The 24,838-nt window shown below is 40.6% G+C and overlaps 2 protein-coding genes across 2 annotated transcripts in view; one reads left to right on the top strand and one right to left on the bottom strand.

Moving 5' to 3' along the window:
• The window catches only part of LOC106874307 (phosphorylase b kinase regulatory subunit beta), a 43,149-nt gene extending 23,909 nt beyond the window's left edge, over nt 1-19,240 (bottom strand). Inside the window, exons 1-8 of the mRNA XM_052973427.1 lie at nt 18,981-19,240; nt 10,241-10,391; nt 8,718-8,826; nt 6,307-6,414; nt 5,204-5,263; nt 4,180-4,316; nt 2,595-2,754; nt 443-640 (exon numbers count right to left, since the gene is read on the bottom strand). Coding sequence (XP_052829387.1) covers nt 443-640; nt 2,595-2,754; nt 4,180-4,316; nt 5,204-5,263; nt 6,307-6,414; nt 8,718-8,826; nt 10,241-10,391; nt 18,981-19,104 — 1,047 coding nt within the window. The 5' untranslated portion in view covers nt 19,105-19,240. The remainder of the gene's footprint in view (nt 1-442; nt 641-2,594; nt 2,755-4,179; nt 4,317-5,203; nt 5,264-6,306; nt 6,415-8,717; nt 8,827-10,240; nt 10,392-18,980) is intronic.
• An 8-nt stretch (nt 19,241-19,248) lies between these two features.
• The window catches only part of LOC106874308 (T-cell immunomodulatory protein), a 37,188-nt gene continuing 31,598 nt past the window's right edge, over nt 19,249-24,838 (top strand). Inside the window, exons 1-2 of the mRNA XM_052973365.1 lie at nt 19,249-19,666; nt 23,245-23,478. Of these exons, the coding sequence (XP_052829325.1) occupies nt 19,390-19,666; nt 23,245-23,478 (511 nt within the window). The 5' untranslated portion in view covers nt 19,249-19,389. The remainder of the gene's footprint in view (nt 19,667-23,244; nt 23,479-24,838) is intronic.

Genomic DNA, 24,838 nt, shown 5'->3' with positions numbered 1-24,838 from the left:
ATATATGAATACATGTGTGTGTGTGTGTGCGTATGTTTGTGTGTCTGTGTTTGTCCCTCCACCATCGATTGGCAACTGATGCTGGTGTGTTTACATCCCCGTAACTTAGCGGTTCAGCAAAAGGTTCCGATAGAAGTACTAGGCTTACAAAGAATAAGTCCTGGGGTCGATTTGTCCGACTAAAGCCGGTGCTCCAGCATGGCCGCAGTCCAATGACTGAAACAAATAAGAGAGCAAAAGAATATGTGCAGTCCCTTAGCCAGCTAGAAATAGCAGCCAGATTCCTGCAAATCACATTTACAGTAGAAAAGAATCATTAGAAAATGACTTTGATACACAAAATGAGTGATGGTCACAACTTGAATGTCTTTAGTCATTAGTCGCTTTAATCAGGGTTAGTCTGAGGCTGAACAACAACAAAACAACATAAAAGACTGCTAACCTTAATCTCTGCTGGCACGTAGTGTTTACGAGTTTCATCTTCTAGAACAGTCTTATAGCCGTCACGGAGGTAGCGTTTTAATCCGTAGCTGCCACTGAGTTTGCGCAGAACTTTGCTGATTGCTCGTTCACGCAGGTATGTCTCGTGGATGCCAAATGCTGGCCAGCTAATTGCTGGAAGAAGGGAGGCATCAGTATTCTGTAAACAAAAATAAGATAGACATTTACACATCAGCAACATTTCATCCTCCTCATCATCATCATCATTTAACGTCCATTGGTCATGCTGGCATGGGTTGGATGATTTGACCAGGGCTGGTAAGCTGGAAGGCTGCACCAGACTCCAGTCTGATTTGGCATGGTTTTCTACGGCTGGATGCCCTTCCTAATGGCAACCACCCTGAGAGTGTAAGGGGTGCTTTTACGTGCTTCTACCACAACCTTCAGCTGACCAAAGCCTTGTGAGTGGGTTTGGTGGGTGGAAACTGAAAGAAGCCCATTGTGTGACACTGATATCTGCCATGACTGCAATTTTACTTGGCTTGATGGGACTTCTTCTCAGGCACGACATAATACCAAAGGTCTTGGCCATTGCTACCGTGAGACCCAACACTCGAAAGAAGCTCTTCATGTGCCACCGGCGTCAGCCACTTTGCCACTAAGAGGCCCAATGCTCTAAAGGTGCTTTTTACACGTCACTGGCATGGGTGTCAGTTCAGGCTATGGAAAGGAAAAAAAAAAAAGATGAAGACCATAGTTTTGTGATCCTGAGAGATGACATACTGAGAAAACTCTGAGTGGCAACGCAATGAACTGACTTATCAGCTTTAAATGAAATGATCTCTAAAATTTGTGCTGAGTATTTTTTCTCGTAGTTTTACATACTAATGGATGTGTGTGTGTGTGTGTGTGTTTTGGCATTTTCTTGTTGTGATATATATCACCATTACATAAGCAGTGTTGTTCATTTCTGAACTTCTGTGGAAACATCTCCAGCCATGGAGAAATACATCCTTGCTTAGAAACAGAGGAGGGTTGGTGACAGGAAGAGCATCCAGCTGGAGAAAATCTGATGATGATGATGATGATGTCTGTAAGGTGACTGATGCTGATGATGGTCATGGAGAAGGAGGAATAAAAGGTGGAGGAGAGGAGAAGATGAAATGAGGAGGAGAAGAGAAAGAAGAGTCAAGGAAATGCAGAGCAAATTGGTGGGAAAGAGATTTTTATGGAAATTGGCTGAAAGGGACACATTATTGTGGTTAGAACATTGTATTTTGTTAGTTTAGGGGTTTGTGTTTAGCTAATCAATGGGTGGGCAATAACAGGTGGATGGTAATGGTGGAATGGGCATGGAAAAGGAGACATTAGAATAATAGTTGATTGATGTATAACTATGTGGCACCAAGAACACTTTGCAAAATGGTTGGCATTAGGAAGGTCATCCAGTCATGGAAACCATCTCATAACAGACAATTGGAGCCAGCTCTTGTCAAACCGTCCAACCCATGCCAGCATGAAAAACGGACGTTAAAGGATGATGATGATGATGATGATGATGATGTATGTATACATGCATGTGTGTATGTATATATATATATATATGGATGGATGTATACATACACACATGCTTGTATACATCCATGTATGTATATGTGCATGTATATGAAAATTATTAACAAATTTCTTGGAAAAAAAAAACCGTTGAAACTAATTTAATGAATGTAAAAAGCATCATCTGAATGTGATCGATGCCAGGCCTGCCTGATTGGCTCCCATGCCAGTGGCATGTAAGATGCACCATCCAAATGTGGCCGATGCCAGTACCCCCTGACTGGCCCCCGTGCCGGTGGCATGTAAAAAGCACTATCCAAATGTGATTGATGCTAGTACCCACTGACTGGCTCTTGTGCTGGTGGCATGTAAAAAGCACCCACTACACTCTTGGAGTGGTTGGCATTAAGAAGGGCATCCAACTGTAGAAACCTTGCCAGATCAGATTGGAACCTGGTGCAGCCACTGGCTCTCCAGACCTCAGTCAAACCGTCCAACCCATGCCAGCATGGAAAACAGACATGATGATGATAATGAAAGAGTAAATGGTAAAGAAAGATATGAGAATTAGTACATCAAAGAAGAAACTTTTTACAAACCTTGGAATTTGACTCTCGAGGTAGGATGGTTTCAAAAATAGTTCGATTCCGATTGTGGGCATCTATGTCAATATAAATGACAGACCAGGAAGCACCATATTCTCCAAACAGGTTCACTCCACTTATGGATTCTAAAGCAGCTTTACAGAAACCGATAGAACTAGAAGGAATGAAACGGAAGAACATAGAGACGTTGGATAATAAATGGTTTAAGGCTTAATCCACTTAATCCTTTTGTTACTCTATTTATTTTGAGATGTTCTGTGTTTCTTTCAATTAATTTTAAATATAACAAAGAATTTAGTAAAATAACTTTGTTATCATTAAGCTAGTGTTAGGAACATAAATTGTGACTAAGGTTTGGTGGAAGATTTTAATTCAAAACTTATGTAAACAAGACATTTGTACTACAGAGCCAGAACTGGTTTCAGCCGGGTTGGTAATGAAAGGGTTAAATAGGGCATGGTTGTTGGTGCAGGTGTAGCATAGATGCAGGTATGGCTGTGTGGTTAAGAACCATGTAGTTTTGAGTTCAGTCTCACTGCACAGCACCTTGGGCAAGTGTCTTCTCCTATTGCCCAAAGTCAACCAAAACCCTGTGTGTGGATTTAGTTGATGGAAGCTGAAAATAAGTCTATTGTATATCCTGGCAAATCTACCCATCTACAATGGAGGCATAAAATGTGGGAGGGAAGTCATAACAGCTGTATGTATTGAGAAATGTGTAAATGGATTTGATAGATTAGTGGGAGATGTCTTGGAGAAATCACATTATTATTGGTGATACAGCATTCTATTGCGGCTATATGACATGTGTCTGTGACTAAGTGACATGTGATGACGATTCACCCCTGAACTGAAATAGGCTCCCAGCCTCTGTATCATGAATGGTTATGTGGACCACTCCTAATGAAAGCCAGAGTTTCTTTTGACCACTACATAAAAAGTATTAAGAAACAAATGTTATTTAGATATACTTTTATTCTAGTTGTTTACACTATTTTACGCTTGTTTATACACTTATATATTCAAAGTTGACAAATTTCCTTATTTCAATTATGAATCATATTCCTTTCGATAATATCAATATGATTACAAAGCTTCTTTGTAGACAATATTTTCTGTTTGCTCGACACAAATTTTCAAATAACTGGTGTCCGTTGCTCTACACATAGCGACGTATAACTGGCCATGTGTAAACAACGGAGTGGGTAAAAATACACCTACACAATCTAGCTGCTTCGATTAGCTGCTTTGAATCTTGCTCGAGACAGACACACTTCAGTAACCACAAAATAATCACACACACCATATATTGACACATACTTTTTCCATTTTATTTTTGCTATCAATCGTCCTCGTAACTCCCTTATATGATGAAAATGTTTGGCCATGGGGAACTATTTTGTTGCTTGGAAACAGAGATGAGGGTCAGCAACAGGGAGGGCATCTGGCTATAGAAAATCTACCTCAACAGATTCCTTCTGAGCCATGCAAGCATGGGAAAGAGAATGTTAAACAATGATGATGATGATGAATGAAATGAGAAAATGAAGAAGAGATCAGCTGAACAGAAAGCACTTACCTTGCATGTATTTCCGTACTACCATTGTTATATTTCGTTCCTCTCTTCCACATGCCATAGTCAGGAGTGCGATAGGCACGCTCAACGTAGAACACGAGATTCTGTACAAAGTTCACTTCGTCAGATGAAAATATCACCTGAAAAGGAGACAAGAATTTTTTTATCAGTTTATCTGGGTTTTTTTTTTTTCTACCAGAGCCACGTAAAAAGCACTGGTGATGGTGCCACGTAAAAAGCACCCAGTACACTCTGTGAAGTGGTTGGTATCAGAGAGGAAACCCAACCATAGAAACTCTGCCAAAACAGACAATGGAACCTGGTGCAGTCCCTGTCAAACCATCCAAACCATTCCAGCATGGAAAATGATTAAATGATTACAATGATGAGAAATTTATTTTGTTTATTTTATATTTCGAAAGGTAGACCTAGCACAAAGCCCCCCCCCCACCTATCAAACACTCTCCATATTTAGTCTTTCTTTTTCCTCCTTTCCTCCAATTCCCTTTTTGCCTTCTAAGTTATTCAGTGACCTCACCAGTGCTGTTGGCATGGGAAAAAAGACAAAAAAAAGAACCACCCAGTGAACTCTATAACGTGGTTGGCATTTGGAAGGGCATCCAACTGTAGAAACCATTCCAAAGATGACACTGCAACTTGGTGCAACTCTGCAGCTTGTTTGATCCTGTCAAACCATCAAACCCATGGCAGCATGGCTGATGGATGTTAAATGATGATGATGACGATGATGATGATAACGATGATGATGATGACTTGATCAGAGAGGAGGAAGACATGGCTTTGTAGTAAATTAAAGCCCAGTGAGACAGATGGGGATGGTTGTCGCCCTCTCACAGAGTCCTCACTGTTGCAAGTATTTGGGTCGGGTTTCTAGTTTGACGAAATCCCCACCCCCTCAACTCTCTGCCTCCCTTCCAAAAGTAAAAAGCCATACACATGTCCCTTTCCCTCCTGACAAAAAATAAAAATAAATATTAAAAGAAATTCCATCTGAATGCTATCTTACCTGGAGGCCAGAGGTTATCATCTGGACAAGGAAGATGAGGTAGAGACCAATAACATCAAGCTGAAGAGAAAGGAAAACGTTTCTGTTAGATTCAGATATTTACAGGATGACCTTATATGCTAGAAATGACAACCAAATCTCCACCAAACTATACCAAAAGGTTCTGTTGGATAGTGTATATGTCCGGATATGTTAGAAATGGCAAATTAATCACCACCAAATCACACCTCACTGTTATATATATAAAAAAAAAAAGACACAATGTCTGAATAAAAATATACTAGATTGCCATAGCTGGAATGTCTCTGATTATATGCCTTCTGCATGAGAGCTGACCTGGGGTAAAACAACAACAACAACAGCCCAAGCAATAACAGTGCCTGTGTAGTTGTTTGACCTGCTAGAATTAGCATCCAAATCTCTTTCAAGTCACTCTGTGTCATGTAGTCCTAGATGTACGATGCCTGAATAAAAGAATGGAATGGTCACAGCCTGAACACCTTTAACCATAGGTCTGTTGGGTCAGGGCTGACCACCGGCTAAAAAGCAACACCTTTTGCTGCCCTTAGTCATGAGAAGCAGTTAAATGTCTCAGATATTTGCAGTATGGACCCTTATGGTCCAAGATCTATTCCTCTGGTGGTCAGTATTGACCTTCATCCCATCAGTTAAACACTGAAGAGGGAGGAAATGAGATGAATGTAATCGACCACCTCCCTCCTCACAAACCTCAGATCTTTAAGCAATAAAAGAACTTAAATTATGGTTTGCCCTTCACTGATTCCACTAAATTCTCTTGGGAAAGGCATGAGTGCCACATATTCCATGTACTACTCTGTCTCTGATGGGAGCACAATTTATGACGCCAAATGAAGAATATTTATTTCTTTATTGCCCACACGAGGCTAAACAGAGGGAACAAATAGGGATTAAGTTGATTACATTGATCCTCGAAAAGATGAATGGCAAAGTCGACCTTGGTGGAAATTGAACTCAGAAACATAACAGCAGACGAAACACCACTGAGCATTTCGCCCAACATGCTAACGTTTCTACCAGCTTGCCGCCTTATGAAGAGTATTGGTAAAGAAGAGACCACTGACCTGTAAGTGCCCTGATTCGTCCTTCTTGAAGACAGGGTCACCAGTGACGATATCGAACACACTGTGGAGAGCATTGATGGGATTTTGGTCATGTTTGAATTTTTCGATCTGTTATAAATGGAGAGAACATGAACGATAATTAGGAACTGCACTCAAACAGAAAATGATGATGATGATGATGATGATGATATAGGAGCAGCGTGGCTGTGTGGTAAGAAGCTTGCTTCCCAACCACATGGTTCCAAGTTCAGTCCCACTGCATGGCACCTCAAGCAAGTGCCTTCTACTATAGCTTTGGGCCGATCAAAGCCTTGTGAGTGGACTTGGTAAATGGAAACTGAAAGAAGCCTGTCGTGTGTGTGTTTATATATATATATATGTATATTTGTGTGTGTGTCTACGTTTGTCCCCCCACCATCACTTGACAACCAATGTTGGTGTGTTTACATTCCCATAACTTAGTGGTTTGGCAAAAGAGAATGATAGAATGAGTACTAGGCTTACAAAAAATAATAAGCCCTGGGGTCGATTTGAAACAAGTAAAAGAACAAAAGAATAACAATTAGGGATGAGACAAAATTAACATAATAACATAAGCGAGCCTCTATACAACTGCTTGACCCGCTAGAAACAGCAGCTGAATGGTCTTCATCATTGGTTTAATGTCTTCTTTCACATGTTGGCATGGGTTGGATGGAAGTTTACTGATGCAGATCTTCTAATGGTTGGATAGTCTTCCTGTCATTAAGCTTCATCGGCTTCCATACAAGGTAATGTTTCGACAGGGCCAGACATGTTTTTGCAGAATACTGCAAGTAAATGACACTGCTCGCATGACAGTGACACTCGTTTACGACTACCATGCTACGTCAAGACAAAGAAATGCAAACAAACACTCACACACCCACGTGCATGCACACACATCTATGAGGTCCGACTCAAAAGTGTAGGGGCTGTTGCTATGGTAACAGAGTTATAGTATGCAGAGTGAAGCTGCTTGGCACAAACTGACCTTGCACTCCGTCTTGCATGCACACTAAGTGATAATGTTTTGGCTCACTTCTGTTGTTCATAAGAGTGTGGTCATCTCACCACACCACAGAGGTTCCATCAGTGACCATGGCAAGAGAAAATGTGTGTGTGTGTGCGTTCGCATGTGTGGGAAAAAGAAATGGTTTGAAGGTTATTACAGCCAAGAATCTTTCTAAGAATTCAAATCCCACTTGAAAGGAACAAATTTCAAGATTCTGAGGAAATCCAAGAAAATGCAACATCAACAGCAAATCAAATGGAAACTGTAGTTGTGAGCCCCGTGCCAGTAGCACGTAAAAAGCACCATCCGAATGTGGCCGATGGCAGCTCCTCTCGCCTCTGTGCTGGTGGCACATAAAAGCACCCACTACACTCTCGAAGTGGTTGGCATTAGAAAGGGCATCCAGCTGTAGAAACATAACCAGATCAGATTGGAGCCTGGTGCAGCCTCCTGGCTTGCCAGTCTCCAGTAAAACCGTCCAACCCATGCCAGCATGGAAATCAGATATTAAACGATGATGATAATCCGTTTTCTTTGCTGGCATGGGTTGGACGGTTTGACAGAAGCTGGCCCGCTAGGGAGCCTGCCCAGACTCCAATTGTCTGTTGTGGCATGGTTTCTATGGTCGGATGTCCTTCTGATTCCTAACGCCAACCAATTTTACAGAGTGTGCTGCATGCTTTTTACACAGCACCAGCACAAGTGCATTTCATGTGGCCCCAGCACCTGTAAAGGACAAACCTGTATTTAGGGAAGACACTGGTTTTACTTAGCTTGACCTGTCTTATCAGGTACAGCAAATTCCCACCTCTCCTGGCCCCTTGTCATTTCCTCAGTGAGGCCCAGCATCCAAAAATCCTTTCTCATTAGGATGCTGGATGTATATATATATCAACCAATGCATCTTTTGCTTTTAGCATAATAGCATCTGATAAGTGGAAGGTTTAGCTGTTGTTTCTTACAGGTTAAGTGACCGAGTAGAAGGTCAATCATTTGGTTGAAAAGTGGTAAAGTGGAAACTATCACGAAGCTGTTGTATAAAGATAGGTGATGGTGGTGGATGGGAGGTGACGGCCTGGACATGTGATGGTGGTGGATGGGAGGTGACGGCCTGGACATGTGATGGTGGTGGATGGGAGGTAGAGCAGAGGTAGATGATGGTGGTGTTGGTGGCAAGGAGCCTGTTTCATGTCAACAAAAGCAAGACTTGACTGTCTTGCTCAAGGGCCACGATACAATGGCTGCAGTAAGATTTGAGCCTATGACCATGAGGTAATAAGAAGACTATAACCTTACCCACCACCCAACTAGGTCAACAGTTGTGTTGGTGGGAAACTAGTGAACATTCCAAATGCCAACAAGGCCAGAGAATTCTTACGTTCTGTGTTATCGTGTTTTGGTGCATCCAACAGTAGAGAACACCACGCATGGTTTTGATGGCATTATGTGCCAACTCTTGGCACCGCCCCTGGTCATCATCGATGTGTCTGTAAGAAGAAAATTAACAAGGGTAACAGCAACAGCAGCAACAATAACATCGACTACACACACACAAAAAAAAAAAAAAAAAAAAAAAAAAAAACTCAGCTGTGTGGCTGTGTGGTTAAGAAGCTTGCTTCCCAACCAAGTGGTTTTGAGTTCAGTCTCACTGTTGAAAAGGTTTTCTACTTTAACTTCAGGCTAACCAAAGCCTTGTGCATGGATTTAGAAAATGGAAACAGAATGAAACTCATTGTATGTATGTATGTATGTGTATATATATATATATATATATACATATCATCAAAAAAATAATAAATATATATATATATATATGTATAAAACTGAGGAAATTGGAGTGAATAAGGAGTATGGTGGGACAGTTATATTTTAATCACAACAATTATTTTTTAAATTGCTGACTCCAATTTCTTCAATTTTATATTCACACATGACAAACAACCAAACATAAACCTGGAAGTATATAATAATGCCACTACAATTGGTAATAAAATTGCAATTATAATCACAGACTTGGTCCCACTTCTATTAACACTGCTAATTAAACTGGTTTTCTCTCCTTTCCTTTCAACAAAAGTAATATTAATTCACATTTCTTTCTCTATTACTCCTATTCTGCCAGGATGAAGTTGACGTAGATGAAAGTAAAGTACCAGTCATGTACTGGGGTTGATAAAAATGTGTATGGCCTTGTGCAATGCTATTATTTTAATGAAGAAGAAAGGTGTGGATCCATAACCTTTGCAGATGTTGACAGATTGGTAAGGATGGGATTTGATGACTATTGGAGAGTGGTGGGGAGAGGGAAGAGGTTCCAGAGTGGTGTTGTAGTACAGGGAGAAGGAGAAAAAGGAAGAGGAGGAGGAGGAAGAGAAGAAGAGAACAGGTAGGAGGAGCAGAAAGAGGAGGAGCAGAAGGAGGAGAAGGAAGAGAAGGAAGAGGAGGGGGAGGAGGAGAAGGAGAAGACGAAGGAAGAGGAGGAGGGGCAGAAGGAGGAGAAGAAGGAAGAGGACAAGGAAGAGGAGGAGAAGGAAGAAGAGGAGGAAAAGAATGAGGATGTGGAGAAGGAGAAGGAGGAGGAGGATAAAGAAGGAGGAGGTGAAGAATAAAGAGGTGAAAAGAGAAGAGGAGGAGGAGGAGAAGAAGAAGGTGCAAAAGGAGAAAAAGTAGGAGGAGGAGAAGAGTTGAATAGATATGGACAGGTGTGGTGGAGAGTTTGTTAGTTCTGAGAAGGAAAGACTGTGTAGTGTGAGTGGGAGGGATGCAGTAAGGTTGTCTATCAGGGTGATGGTCACCAGGATGTCTATGTACATGGCTGCTGCATAACATCCTAGATCTGGAGTCAGTGCTGCTAATATGAGAGGTCAGTGGCTATTCAGAATTAGAGTGGGAAAGACGTACCTGTATGCCTGTGAGAGACACCATGTTGCTGCCGCACAATAAATACTGTCTCGGATGTGGCCATGGTTGGATGCTTTGTAAGGATCAGGTGTACCACATTCCGGGTAGAGACCAAGAGAAAGGCTTTGGTATCTGGAAATCTCACATTTCACTACGAGGCGAGAAAGAGAGAGAGAGGTAAATAAGTCATTAAGGAGACGAAAACAGAAAAAAACGAGTCGTCAGGGAGACATTGAAATTGTTAGCGTTTATCTGCCAAATCATTCTTGTGAGGGAGGGATTATCTAGCAATGGAGTACAAGGCTTAGCCATACTGTATTTTCCCTGCACACAATTTGGAATCCATCATCCAATACGTTCTTTTACCAGATTGCGATTGAAGATTATGATTTAAGGAAGATTCGGTTGCTATTTCTAGCAAGTCAATCAACCATTTAGTAGCTTCCATGTTGGATTGACATAGAAATTGTTTCAACTTTCACTGACCATATTTTTAGCAGAGGACATAAAAAAAATCTGAGGTTCAATTAATTCATTACCAGATATATAATCATCATCGCTTAACGTCTGCTTTCCATGCTGGCATGGGTTGGACGGCTTGACTGAGGACTGGTGAACCAGATGACTACACTAGGCTCCAATCCGATCTGGCAAAGTTTGTTAAGGTCCACTTTTCCAATCTTGCATAGACTGGATGGAGTTTATTGAGGAAGATTTTCTACAGCTGGATGCCCTTCCTGTTGCCAATCCACCCTTGCTTCTGAGCAAGGTAATATTTCCCCCAGGACCAAGTAATTTCTTGTAGAAAATTGGGAATGACATGGTTTGTATGACAGTGAGAAACACAACTATCAGACAACAATACCAAGACAAGGACAAGGACAAATATACGCATATCATCATCATCATCATCATTCTTTAACATCCGTTTTCCACACTGGCATGTGTTGGACACACAGATCAGGGTACATTCATTCGGTTCTCATTGTGCCTTGTGGCACTTGAGGCGACAGCAAGATCATCCCACCTTCTAACACTGAAAGGGTCCTTGACAGCTTGTTCCATTGTTAACCCTTCTGCTTTTAAGATCTTTTGTTATTGTTCTCTGCCATGTTTCCTTTGGTCGACCACGTCTTTTATTTTGTGGAACTCATTGCCAAACAATCCTGACAATTGAGTTCAGTTTATAGCAACAAACTCGACCCAGCCAGTTCCATCTCCTTACTTCAATAGTTTCTCTTACTGGTTTCACGTTAGCCATGGTGTGTAGTTCGTTATTCGAGATCATATTCGGCCTGTAAAAACCTTCAAACTTTTCGTAAACATTTATTTTGAAAAAACCTCCAATTTCTTTTCAATACTTTTGGTTGTTTTCCAACATTCAGAACCAGAGAGGAGGATCCTAAGTATGTTGCTTTGGTAAAATCGTATTTTTCGGTGCTCCTGCTGAGAATTGATGATGGGTTTCAAAAGGAACGAGAAGAAAACGTCCACTCTTTGTAAAAACATAACAGAGGCTGACCATGTGACTTTCAATAACAAACCAATCGCAAATGTTGACGAATTGAACTATCTAGGCAGCAAAACAACAATGGATGGGGACTGCATAAATGAGATAAATACTGGCTGTTCTTGAAGAGAGACCAGGGTGGGTAGAGGCTTAATAGCAGTAAAAGAATGTGTACAGATGGAAAGAAGAAGTCTAGTAGAGTATTTAGAGAGCAGCAGAGAAAAACTACTAAAACCAGTTAAGAGAGAACAGGTGAGAAAGCACGTGACAGGAGAAAAGAATGAAATAGAAAGAGAGCATGTCAGGCAGATCGAAGAGAAACCTGTGCAGGGACAGTTTTGGAGAGCCATTGAAGATGTAGGTGGGACAAAATTCTGGGCTTGGTTATGAAAGGGGCAATTGAAAAAAGTGAGCCTAATTGTAGCAACTCAAGATAATGCAATAAAAGCAAGCAATTTGAGAAAAAATATATGTGGAGAGGAGGTGTCAGAAAAATGTAGAGTCTGTGCAACTTGGAATGAGTCAGTGGCACACATTGTGACATATTGCCCCCAAGTAACTTGACAGAAAAAGTAGAAAGTTATTGATGATGTATGGAGCCCACCATTTGAAAGCTGATATCAACCGGCTGTACTTGAGGAGAGACCAAGGTGGAAGAGGCTTAATAGCAGTAGAAGAATGTGTACAGATGGAAAGAAGAAGTCTAGTAGAGTATTTAGAGAGCAGCAGAGAAAAACTACTAAAAACAATGAATAAAGAACAGGTGATGAAGCACATAATAAGAGAAAAGGACAAGAATGAAATACAAAAAGAGCATGTCAGACAGATTGGGCATTGGAGTTGATATCAGTGACTACACCGTCCCCTGAACTTACTGGCTTTATGTCAAAATTTGAAGCCATTATTATTATCATGGAAGACAGTGAGCTGGCAGAATCATTAGCACGCTGAGCAAAATGCTTAGTGGCATTTCATCTGTCTTTGCATTCTGAGTTCAAATTCCACCCAAGGTCGACTTTACTTTCATCCTCTCGGGGTCGATAAAGTAAATGCCAGTTGAGCACTTGGGTCGGTGTAATCGACTTAGCCCCTACCCTGAAATTACTGGCCTTCTGCCTAAATTTGAAATTACTGGCATTATTCTTATCATTATTTTCCTTATCGTTATTAATCCTTATTAATCCTTATTAATCCTTATTATTAAGCCGGCCAGCTGGCAGAATCGTTGGCATGCCGGGCGAAATGCTCAGCGGTATTTCATCAGCTGCAGCATTCCGAGTTCAAATTCCACCGAGGTTGATTTTACTTTCATCCTTTCGGGGTTGATTAAATAGTTAAGCACTGGGGTCGATGTAATCAACTTAATCCCCTCTCCCAAGCTGCCCTTGTGGCAAAAATTTGAAATCATTATTAATCTTATCATTCTTCTTCTTCTTCTTATCATAAATAGCTCTAGATTGAGTCAGTCCTTTTAGCTACAAGAGGGTTTGTTCCCCCTGCTAGCACTATATTGTACATAAAGGGTGCAGAGTGTTGCACCGATAACCAGCTGGTGGAGAATCTGCCTGGGGTTAAACTAGCAGTAACATGCAACAGCCACAAAGCACCCAGTACAGTCTGTGGAGTGGTTGGCATTAGGAAGGGCATCTAGCTGTAGAAACCCTGCCAAAACAGACAATGAAACTTAGTGCAGCTCCTGGCCTCACCAGTTCCTGTCAAACTGTCCAACCCATGCCAGCATGGAAAATGGACATTAAAAGATGATGATGAGAAGTGGTCTCAGGTGGAATGGCATCGCTAGGTTTAATAAGCTCCCTACTTTTACTCTACTTGAGCTAATAGTATCTCTTGGAGAGACATGAACATCACAACATCTTATGTCTCCCTTCTTGTAAAATATAGTCTTAACACTAATTAACAATCGTCAGCGTTCTATCGTGTGTCCAATAATTTATTTGGTTTTTTCTTGACCACTTCTTCCTCTCTGTCCGTGTTTATGCCTCTGATGACTAATGAGGCCGATTCTTGCATGGAAATATCTGCTGCAAGGTTCAGAAGGAACGGAGGCTTTGGTGCCGCAGCCTCCATTCTCTTTCTTCTTGTTTTTCTTCCTCTTTTCTCTGTTGTTCAGCTTCAAAATAATCTGTCATAATTAAAAATAAATAAACATGGCACAGGAGTGGCTGCGTGGTAAGTAGCTTGCTTACCAACCACATGGTTCCGGGTTCATTCCCACTACGTGGTACCTTGGGCAAGTGTCTTCTACTATAGCCTCGAGCCAACCAAAGCCTTGTGAGTGGATTTGGTAGACGGAAACTGAAAGAAGCCCGTCGTGTATATGTATATATATGTGTTTGTGTGTGTGTGTGTTTGTCCCCCCAACATCGCTTGATAACCGATGGTGGTGTGTTTACGTCCCCCGTAACTTAGCGGTTCGGCAAAAGAAACCGATAAAATAAGTACTAGGCTTACAAAGAATAAGTGTCCTAGGGTTGATTTGCTCGACTAAAGGCGGTGCTCCAGCATGGCCACAGTCAAATGACTGAAACAAGTAAAAGAGTATGAAAGAATATTTTGATCCTCTTCAGGGTAGACAGGTTCCGTGATACAGCTTGTCTTATAGGGTGACCCCTGTGTCATATTACAATGACACCACCTCAACTGTGACTCTCCCAAGGTCACACTCGACATTACTTAAGTCTCTCTATATGTAGGTAGAGTACTCGGGTACTACAGCGATACATCTGCTGTCATCCTGCCAATGTTACAACCACGAAGTGATGTAGAGGATGGGTACCTGGGTTGTAGAAAGGTACCCCCAGTTGTCACTCAGGTACTGTTACAGCTGGTACCTTCAAGTAAAGGTATTTAAGATGCCTGTGCATAGGGTGACAGATCTAGCTGCTATTTCTAGCAATTTCAGTAAATACCTTGTTAGACTGTATGTATGTATGTAATGTGTGTATGTGTGTATATATAGCTTTCCAAGGTCTTTGCATTACATCTGTCTCCCTCCTCTTCCTTTCTCTCTCCCTTACCCCTTCCTACCAACATTTGACTATTTATAGAGACAGTCTCTCTCTGTCTTTCTTTCTTTCTTTCACTCTCTCTCACACACACACACACACATTAATGTAATCTATCCTTCAATTAGGTAGAACTGCGACACTTCGTATATATGCTGCCAGGAGGTAGCAAGAGTAGAAGGCAAGTTCTCTCTCCCTCCATCTATCTGTCCTATATATAACATGTAATATATAAATATATAAAAATTAACGTATATAATATACATGTATAAATAAACATATAATATACACCATACACACACGCACACATAAAACAAATACACACACACACAAACACAGTCACTACTACTACCACCAATGTGGTTGCTTGGCCTACCTGGCAGAAATAGCAGCCAAATACATCTCACATCACACTCCACAATCTTTGAAAAGTACAACACATCCTAGACTGCTGAAAGTAGGGAGTAATGTTGTGGCTGTAATGATGCACACCTCTGTCCAGCCCATGCCACCGTCCAGCCCATGCCAGCATGAACAATGGACATTAAAGGATGATGATGATTATATACATATACACACACACACACACACACACACACATATATATATATATATATGCATATATATATATATACACAGATATTTTTATCCCTTAGTCGGTTACTATAACCGCTAACTCTACCCCATCCACTATCGTTTGACAACTAATGTTGGTGTGTTTATGTCCCCGTAACTTAGCAGTTTGGTAAAAGAGACTGATAGAATAAGTACTAAGCTTACAAAAGAATAAGCGCTGGGATCGATTTCGCTAACTAAAAACACTTTAAGGTGGTGCTCCAGCATGGCCAAAGTCAAAATGACCAAAACAAAGTAAAGTGTAAAGTATCACCATCACCATATCACCTTACTCATCATCATTGTCATCACCACCATCACCATACCACCACTATCCTCATCATTCAATGTTCCTCTTCCGTGTTGCCATGGGTTGAATAGTTTGAGAAGATTCAACGAATCAGGAAACTGTGCTGAGCCCCAATGCTGGATTCACAATGGTTCCTACTGCTGGAATGCCCTTCCAAAGGCCAACCACTTTACAGAATGTTCTGAGTAGTTTTTTTTGTGACACCAACACTAGTGAGGTTGCCAAGGCAACCAGTTCTTTGATTGAGTGAGGTTGTAGTAGAGAGGGAAGTGGATAGAAGAACAGGTAGGGGTGGGCACCATTAATCGAAAAGCTAACTCTGTTAATTGTTAATCTGTTAACCAAAAAGTTAACTGTGATAACTGTTGATCATTTAATTCTTTAAAAATATAACAGAAGTTATCGATAAACTGTTAATGTTAATTTTTATTAAAGAAAAAAAAAATTTTTTAATCAGTTTTTGCTCTAAAACCATCAAAAAACACTGTAAAATCCATTAATTAGGTTAAGTTTTATTTGCGAAATACTGTTATTTTGAATTTACAGCAAAAGAATGGTCTAAAACCAAGGGGGCAGCAGCCTGAAAAAGTTTGGGAACCACTGTACTAATATATGCATACATACATCTGTATTCTCTTATTATCCTTTTTCCAGCCACTCCCATTCATCCTTTATATAATGTAAGGTAGCCATGTATCTCCCCTATAGCAAGACTAGTATTCAAAAGGTGATAATCCCATAATGGACATGAGGTCAAATACTAAACAGTCAAAACAATAGGTGGGGCTCCACATCAGTGAGGGCAGTTGGCTGGTGTGCTGTAAAGCCACGAAGAGGAAGGCCCTGAAATGGTGCACATTCTCTCCTGATGACCCCTGAAACTTTCTGGCAACTAGTTTGTGGAGTTTTCACTTGACTGTACTTGCATTAACCAGGTGTTTCCCTGTCTCTCCCCTACAGCAAGATACGTGGACCTGTTCCTTTATCATACTTTAGCCCCTCAACATCTGGCATAAAGCCATTTCCCCCTCTACCACAACCTCATTCAGTTGAGAGGTCTTATGTGCTGGTACCACAAAAAAAAAAAAAAAAAAAAAAAAAAAAAAGCACCCAGTATATTTTGTAGAGTGGTTGGTGTTAGAAAGGGCATCTGGCCATAGAAACCCTACCAAAGCAGACATAAGAATTCAATGCAGTCTTCTGGTTTGTTGGATCCTGTCAGACTGTCCATCACATACCAGCATGGAAGTTGGATGTTCATGCTGATGACGGCGATGATGAACATCTATCTATCTACCTGTCTGCCTACCTACCTGTCTATATACCTAACTATCTAACTACCTGTCTATCTATCTATCTATCTATCTATCTACATTATTTACATTTGATGGATACTTGCCCTCATCTTGTTTGTTGTTAACACAACGTTTTGGCTGATATACCCTCCAGCCTTCTTCAGGTGTCCTGGGTTCTCATTCCTAAGGTATTTTTCGATGTTATTATCATTATTATTAGTGTTCAGTTCATTGCTTGGAATCGAACTCGGAATCTTGGGGTTAGTAGCCCGCGCTCTTAACCACCACACCATATGCCCATGGACAATAATAATAATAATAACAACAACAACGAAGAATTCCTTAGGAATGAGAACCCAGGTTCGAAATTTCCCCAAGACACTTGAAGAAAGCTGGAGGGTATATCAGCCGAAACGTTAACAACAAGCAAGATGAGGACAAATATCCATCAAATGTAAATAATGTACATAATTCCTCATCTCTTAAATATAGAACTGTATCTATCTATCTATCTATCTACCTACCTACCTGTCTGTCTGTCTGTCTACCTATCTATTTACCTGTCTGCTTACCTACCGTATTTTAACATGTATAAGGAACCCATTTTTGTCAAAGATTAGGTTAAAAAACATGGGAGTTTCTTATACATGGATAGTATTATAATCCCTTACAAAACCTTTTTCCCCAAATTTTAAGCCCCCCCCCTAAAATGAGGGGTTTTCCTTATACACGCTTAAAATACAGTATCCTATATTTTCTCACACTTAAATTCGAGTGCACAGACTTTTGTCTTTCCTGTTACATAAACAAGCAAACACACGTGCGCGCATGACACACACACACACACGCACATAAACACACAAGCACGTAAACACATACGCACACACACACACTTGCGCGCATGACACACACACACACACACACACACTAACATATGCCCCACCACGACCACCCCCACCGACCATACCATTTGTGAAAATGTGAAAGGTGACAATAAACCATTTCAAAACAATAAACGTTTGTAAGAAAAGACCAAATAGAATCACCATTGTTGTGTTCTTCTTGTCAATTGTTGATTTCATTCCTGTTGGCCATCGATCCACCTATGTGGTCGCTCAGTCTGCTGGAAACAACAGTTAAATCTCCTTCATGTCATGCTGATGGACATGCTGTATGAAGGTCACTGTTGGATTGTCTTTAGTCGAAAGTCTGTTCGATCAAGGCCAACCTAAGGGGAGACGTTATGTTATTGCTCAATCTCCTAGAAATAGCAGTCAAATCGCCTTTATTAAAAAGTAAAACATTTCGGGTAATGTTGTCTTACGGATGCGTTATGTTTGAAAATAAGACGAAATGGTTATGGCTGGAACGTCTTTGAAGGGAGGTTAGCTGGATCAAGGATGATCTGGGGCTAAACAACACAAAGCATCATCATCATCATCAGCATCATCATCATCATGACGATGGAGCCTCTACGCAGTTGTTCGACCTGCTACAAATAACAGCTAAATCTGTCTCAAATCACACCTTGCTCTCTTAAAAGAAGGAAGGCCATGTTAAATAATGTTATTTGAAATATCCCGTCTAAGAGACGGGATGGTCATGATTAGAACGCCTTTGCTTATGATCAGGACTTACCTAGGGCTAAACAGCATCATCATGAACAACAACAATCCAACATTCGTGGTGTGTATAAAAGCCTATGCGTAGAATGTATGATAGTGTAGAGCATATAATAATGTAGAGTGTATATATAATAATGTAGAGTGTACATAATAATGTGCAGCAATGTGTAGAATAACAAGAAACAGCTGTGTTTAATCGAGGACATGAAAATATGAAGGTCAAGGTAACTGAACGACATTTGTGTGACACAGGTGGGAAAAGTAGGTGAATACAAAAACAACAAGATATTGAATCGCTCTATTTACACAGGCAATTGATAAAGGAGTCATGAATAGATAAGATTCAATGAAATACTTACGTCTAAAATAATAAGTATCCAGTTTTTTAACGGTTGCTTCATAATTTTCTCTCTTAATCTCCGCCATTGTGATATCCCTCGGTGTCAGACGATCGTCGCAATTTTCCATTTTATAAAGACTCATCTTGATATTACGTGTTTTAAGTATCAAATTTACAAAAATAAAATAATTAGTTATTTTTAAAACCGAAAATATAAATTTCGATGATATTTTAATGGTTTTTATATTAAGTGAGTTTCGTATTTTTTTAAGACGTCGTCATACGTTTGTGTTTACGGCAGTCACTTCTTGTTTGGTCGGGACATGTGTAACAAGTTAAGGCTGTTGCTATAATATTTAGAATCGAATATTGATATATATAGGTAGTGATATAGAGAAATATTTCCTTGTGTTGTAGATTGTTAGGAAATGAATATGTATTCAGAAGCCAGAATGAAAAGACGGCGGCCGTGCGTGGAGTTAAAAACGACGACCAGACACAACAATGTCAGGAAACAGCTGTACGTCTTCCTCTTGGCCGTTCTTGTCTTCTTCTTTCATATCAACTTGGTTTCTTGTGAATTGACAGAGTTTTCAGATATTAGCAGTGCCATTCTAGTGAACAGCAACGACAGGGGTGTTGTGTCTGCCTTCGGTGACTTTAATGCTGATAAACATACAGACATATTTCTTTTGACGGACGGAGGTAAGTCCAGAACTTCTTCTCATATCATTTTGTCTTGAATCTCTCTCTTTTAGAAATGTTATTTCGTCTACTTACAATATTTTAATGTCACTTTCTCAGTGTCTCTTGAGTTTCAGTTCTGCTCTAATAAGTGCATCGAATTAAATAACTTGAAACTTTTACAAGTTTGACTTCCGCCAAACCTTTATTGTTCAGAGGCAGGTGACTTGTGTGACGAGGCAATAAACTCACCCCCCTCTCTTTTCCCAATACAAATAATTCCCACAAATCATGCACTACTGCCCTAAAAAAAAATGGATGTCACATCGAACAATATACTCCTAGATATACAAAAAAGACGGGACGACCACGCCTGGAACGCCATTGCTGTGGTTTTAGTACAACAAAGGGACGTGTCTAAGCATGTGAACGAGCGTCGTAATACAAAGTTGCCCGATAAGAAAATGGTTAAATGTTAGTTGTGGGTGTGTCTCAGAACTAAAGTATGTTAAACTTGACTTCAGTTGCCAGTAATTAAACCAAATCTAAGCACACATTCGAATATGCATATACACACACAAACACACACACGTTCAGTAATGTCGAATAGAAAGACCTTTCATCTCATTTATATTGGGGTGTTGTGATTTAATGATATACACTATATGTAGATGTGGAGTGTATAAAATAGACAATGTATTGACGACGCGTGTGTAGATGTAAGCTGTATATGATAAACACAATGTATAGATGTGGAGTGGATATATATGGACAGTGTGTAGATGTAGGTTACAATAACATGGTCTGTAGAAGTGGTCTGTATAAACAACGTGTGGATGTGGAGAGAAATGAGACAGATTTGATGGGTAGATGTGGTGTGTATAAGTCAGTGAGTAATGTTGGTTTCACATTTTGGCACAAGGCTCGCAGTTTCAGGGGAGGTGGTCACTCGATTACATCGACCCCCATTGTTCAGCTGGTACATATTTTGTTAACCCTGGATGGACGAAAAGCAAAGTCGACCTCGATGAAATTTGAACCCACAACGTAAAGATGGATTAAATGCCTCTAAGAATTTAGTTCGGTGTGTTTATGATTCTGCCAAGTCACCGCTTTGAGAGTGATTAATATTGATGTGTGTGTGTGTGTATATATATATATGTGTGTGTGTGTGTGTGTGTGTGTGAGAGAGAGAGAGACTGTGTGTTGATGTATTAGTAGATTTTTTTATGCTGGCTTTGTTTCATGAAATAAAATTCCTGCTAACAGATTTCTGATACTAATGTTGTTGGTGGTTCTGTAGCATATTAGTGGCAGTATAACCATACTACTGGTCATATAATAGTGGTACCCTGCTGTATTACTGGTACTGTGACATACATTCAGTGCTCAGCTACATTAGAGAGCTTGTTGGATAAAGTTAAACAAGCAGGCTTAAAAGTCAAGTAAAGAAAGTACAGTAATGAAGGCTTCAAGTAAGTATTTACACAGTACAGAGAATAAAACACAAAACAGGCATAAAATTGAACATTAAAAGAGTCATAAAGAGGTAAGGGTGGATGGGCATATCAAGAGTAGCGTTGGCAAGTTTCGGGAAGCATGGCGTTTTCAAAGGATGCAACGTCCTGACATTTAACAGTCAATTCAGGGACTTTGTTCCCTGCTTCAACAATTCTGAGCATGAAAAGAATGTTTCTGAAATTCGTGGGTGCTGTGCTGTTTTTCATTTTATAAGCATGTCCGTGGGTGGTAGAGGCATTGAATTAAAGAGAAAAATGGTGGCCGTGGTTGTTGGCAAGGTAATTTTGTGGACTTGTATCAGTGTCCAGACAAGCAAGATATGGTGAGCAGCTGACAGGGTATTCATCTGGCTGTACGTCTCTGGATAGGTTCCAGTAGATCAATATTCTATACAATCTGGGGGTTCCAAACTAGATATGCCAACTTTAAGTGCAAATGTACCTTAGCCATGTATAACTTCAAACAGATAAATAGATAGCGGGTGAGCATCTGACAAGGGTCTTACTGAGTGATGATTCTAAGACAGGTTTGATCTTTCTGATGATTTTAGAAATGCAGGTTGTCCAACACAGATCATTGTCGGCAATAATGCCTTGCTTACATTCACCACTAGACTTCGGAAAAAGGAAATCATGTGATTTCAAACCCTGTGATAAATACTTACTTCTCATCAGTGAGTATTACTGCCGAGGGCTAAAGATACTTGTGTCACCATCTGTGTATCGACTTTTTGAATGCAGTGTGTAGAAGTGATAGCTCTGGCTTTCGAATAATTTTCACTCTTATTTCTAGCAATGCTGTGTACTACCTTGTATCCTTGATTATAAATTAATATATATATATGCTGTGCTTGAGAAGACCTGGCAAGCCAAGTGAGACTGTAACTGTGGCCTGTGCCAGTGCAGCATGACTGGCCCATTTAAGAGTACCCTTCAATCATTGGGCAATTAACTGTGCTTGAGAAGACCTGTTGAGTCAAGTGAAGTAATTGTTGTGGCCTATGACTGTACCATCTGATTGGATCCTGTGCTGGTGGCACGTAAAAAGCACCATTCGAGCATGGTTGATGTCAGTGCCGGTTGACTGGTCCTGTGCTGGTGGAACGTAAAAGCACCCACTACACTCTTGGGGTGGGTGGCTTTAGGGAGGGCATCCAGCTGTAGAAACCTTGCCAGATCAGATTGGAGCCTGGTGCAGCCTCCTGGTTCTCCAGTCCTCAGTCAAACCATCCAACCCATGCCAGCATGGAAAGCGGACGTTAAACGACGACGATGATGATAATTGATGATATATGTGTATGCGTGTGTGTATTTTTGTGTCTGTGACTTTTGCTGCTTGACAACTGGTGTTGGTTTGTTTATGTTCCTATCACCTAGCAGTTCTGCAAAGGATATTGATAGAATAAATACCAGACTTGAAAGACATAAGTACTGAGGTTGATTTGTTTGACTGAAACTCTTCAACGTAGTGCTCCAGCATGGTCGCTGTCCAGTAACTAAAACGAGTAAAAGATAAAATATTTCAGTATGTAGTAATTTTTTTTAGCCCTAGGGCAATCCTGGGCAATCCAGTAACTCTATGATCAAAACTGTTTCAACTGTGACCATCTAGCCTTTTTTTTTTTTTGGTTCCAAGACATTCTTTACCTCAGACGACATTCTCAATTGTATCTTTTTGTTTTTCTTTTAAGACAGTAAAATGTGATTTTAGGTAGAATTTGTCTGATCTTTCAGCAGGTTGAGCATCAGTTCATAGAGGTTCTCTTGTTAGCTTGGCAATGACTTAGCAGACCTGTTGTTGTGTTGAAGAGTAACACAGGGGTGTGTGTTGGTGCAATGTGGGGGATGCCTTCATAAGTGATAACTCAAGTGCACTAAGTTTGAAAGAACTAGTTATTGTTTCAGGCTGAAACAGGCTGTTGACAGTACAACACAAAGCTTGAGTGTAGAAACAACATTAATTTTGTATCTATTAGATAACAGACAACAAGGTAACGAGTTCAAATCTGGCTATAGCTACTGTGTCACTCTGATTGGTAATTTGTTTTAATTAAAGAGTTGGTTTCTTTTCATTCACAGGGAAAGAAGTTAAATTACTTTTGGCCGATAAATCTGAAGAACCTTACACATCCCAAATTCTGATTGAAGCCAACGCTAGTAATCTGACGGACACTATCATAACTAGTATTGTACCAGCAGACTTTGATGGTGATGTCCACATGGATGTGCTGCTGTGCCGCCAAAAGGAGAACGATCGTTCAGGAAACATTTTCATTGAGATTTACTGGGGTAATGGCTACACTGTGAACCAAGGTAATTATTGATGTTGTGTACATCCTTTAAATTTAATGAGTTCTTGTTGGTCTGTTCATTTCATTGACCATTGGACAGTCGTTATGTTTGATTCATCTCTTTATTTCATTCGGTTGTGTCTGTACAAACTTTTATCTACACTCATAACATGACATTGATCTACTGCCGCCACCATCCTCTACCATCACACATCTCTATCTCCTACCTCTACTCTAGCTTCCATCCACCACCACCACCATCTACCCTAGCTACTTTGGTTGGCCAGGGGCTGACGTAAAGGACACTTGCCCAAGGTGCTGTGCAGTGGGACTGAACCTGAGACTACATCATCAAGAGGCAAGCTTCATAGCCATGTATCCACACCACTTTCCAACATGAGCACAAGGCCTGCAGCTTTGAAGAGAGGGGCTGGAGTCAATTACATTGGCTCTAGCACTTGGCTGGTACTTTATTTCATCGAGCCCAGAAGAATGAAAGAGCAAGTTGGCTTCTGTGAGATTTGAACTCAAATCATAAAAAGGCTAAAGAAATGCTGCTAAGCATTTCATGTGATATGCTAATGATTCAGCCTGCTCAAGGCCTTAATGACAATACCAGTAATTATTTGCCTAACTTATCTGCTCTGAGACCATCTTCATGAGAGAGAGAGAGAGGTTTTAATATGTTCTAAGTTGTCGTTGAGCACCTCTGAATGTCCTGCATGCAATCTCTTCAGGTACCATGTCCAGAGTGCAGGACATAAGTCAGTCATGTCCTGCCATACTGTTCTTTGTTTTCTTTGTAACAGTTCTAGTTCCTGATGTTTAATACCTCTTCCTTCCAACCATTTCTTCAAGCTTGACATCCATATTTATTTCTTTAGTGCCCATAAGGGGCTAAACATAGAGGAGACAAACAAGGACAGGCAAAGGGATTAAGTCGATTACATTGACCCCAGTTCATAACTGGTACTCAATTTATCGACCCTGAAAGGATGAAAGGCAAAGTCGACCTTGGCAGAATTTGAACTCGGGATGTAACAGCAGAAGAAATACCGCTAAGCATTTTGCCTGGCATGCTAACACTTCTGCCAACTCACCGCCGCCTTCACATCCATATTGTCCTTCTCTGCCCACTGCTCCTTTTCCGTTCAATCTTTCTGGTCATTTCCGGGCCCTCTTTCTTCATCACATGACTAACAGATCTCAGTTGCTTGGCCCTTATCTCATGAAGCAGTTCCCGGTTTACCATAACCCAGGTCATCCCTTCTTCATTAGATGCTCCATCAGTCCATGCTCTCCTCAATATCTTCTTTAAGAACCACATTTCACAGTTCTCCAAAGAACCTCATTTGGAAGATGATGGCATAAAAGAGGCTTGT

Source organism: Octopus bimaculoides, chromosome 1 (genome assembly GCF_001194135.2).
Source record: "Octopus bimaculoides isolate UCB-OBI-ISO-001 chromosome 1, ASM119413v2, whole genome shotgun sequence".
NCBI lineage: Eukaryota > Metazoa > Mollusca > Cephalopoda > Octopoda > Octopodidae > Octopus > Octopus bimaculoides.
Note: the sequence above shows the minus strand (reverse complement) of the source record. Positions and strands in the feature narration are given on the sequence as shown.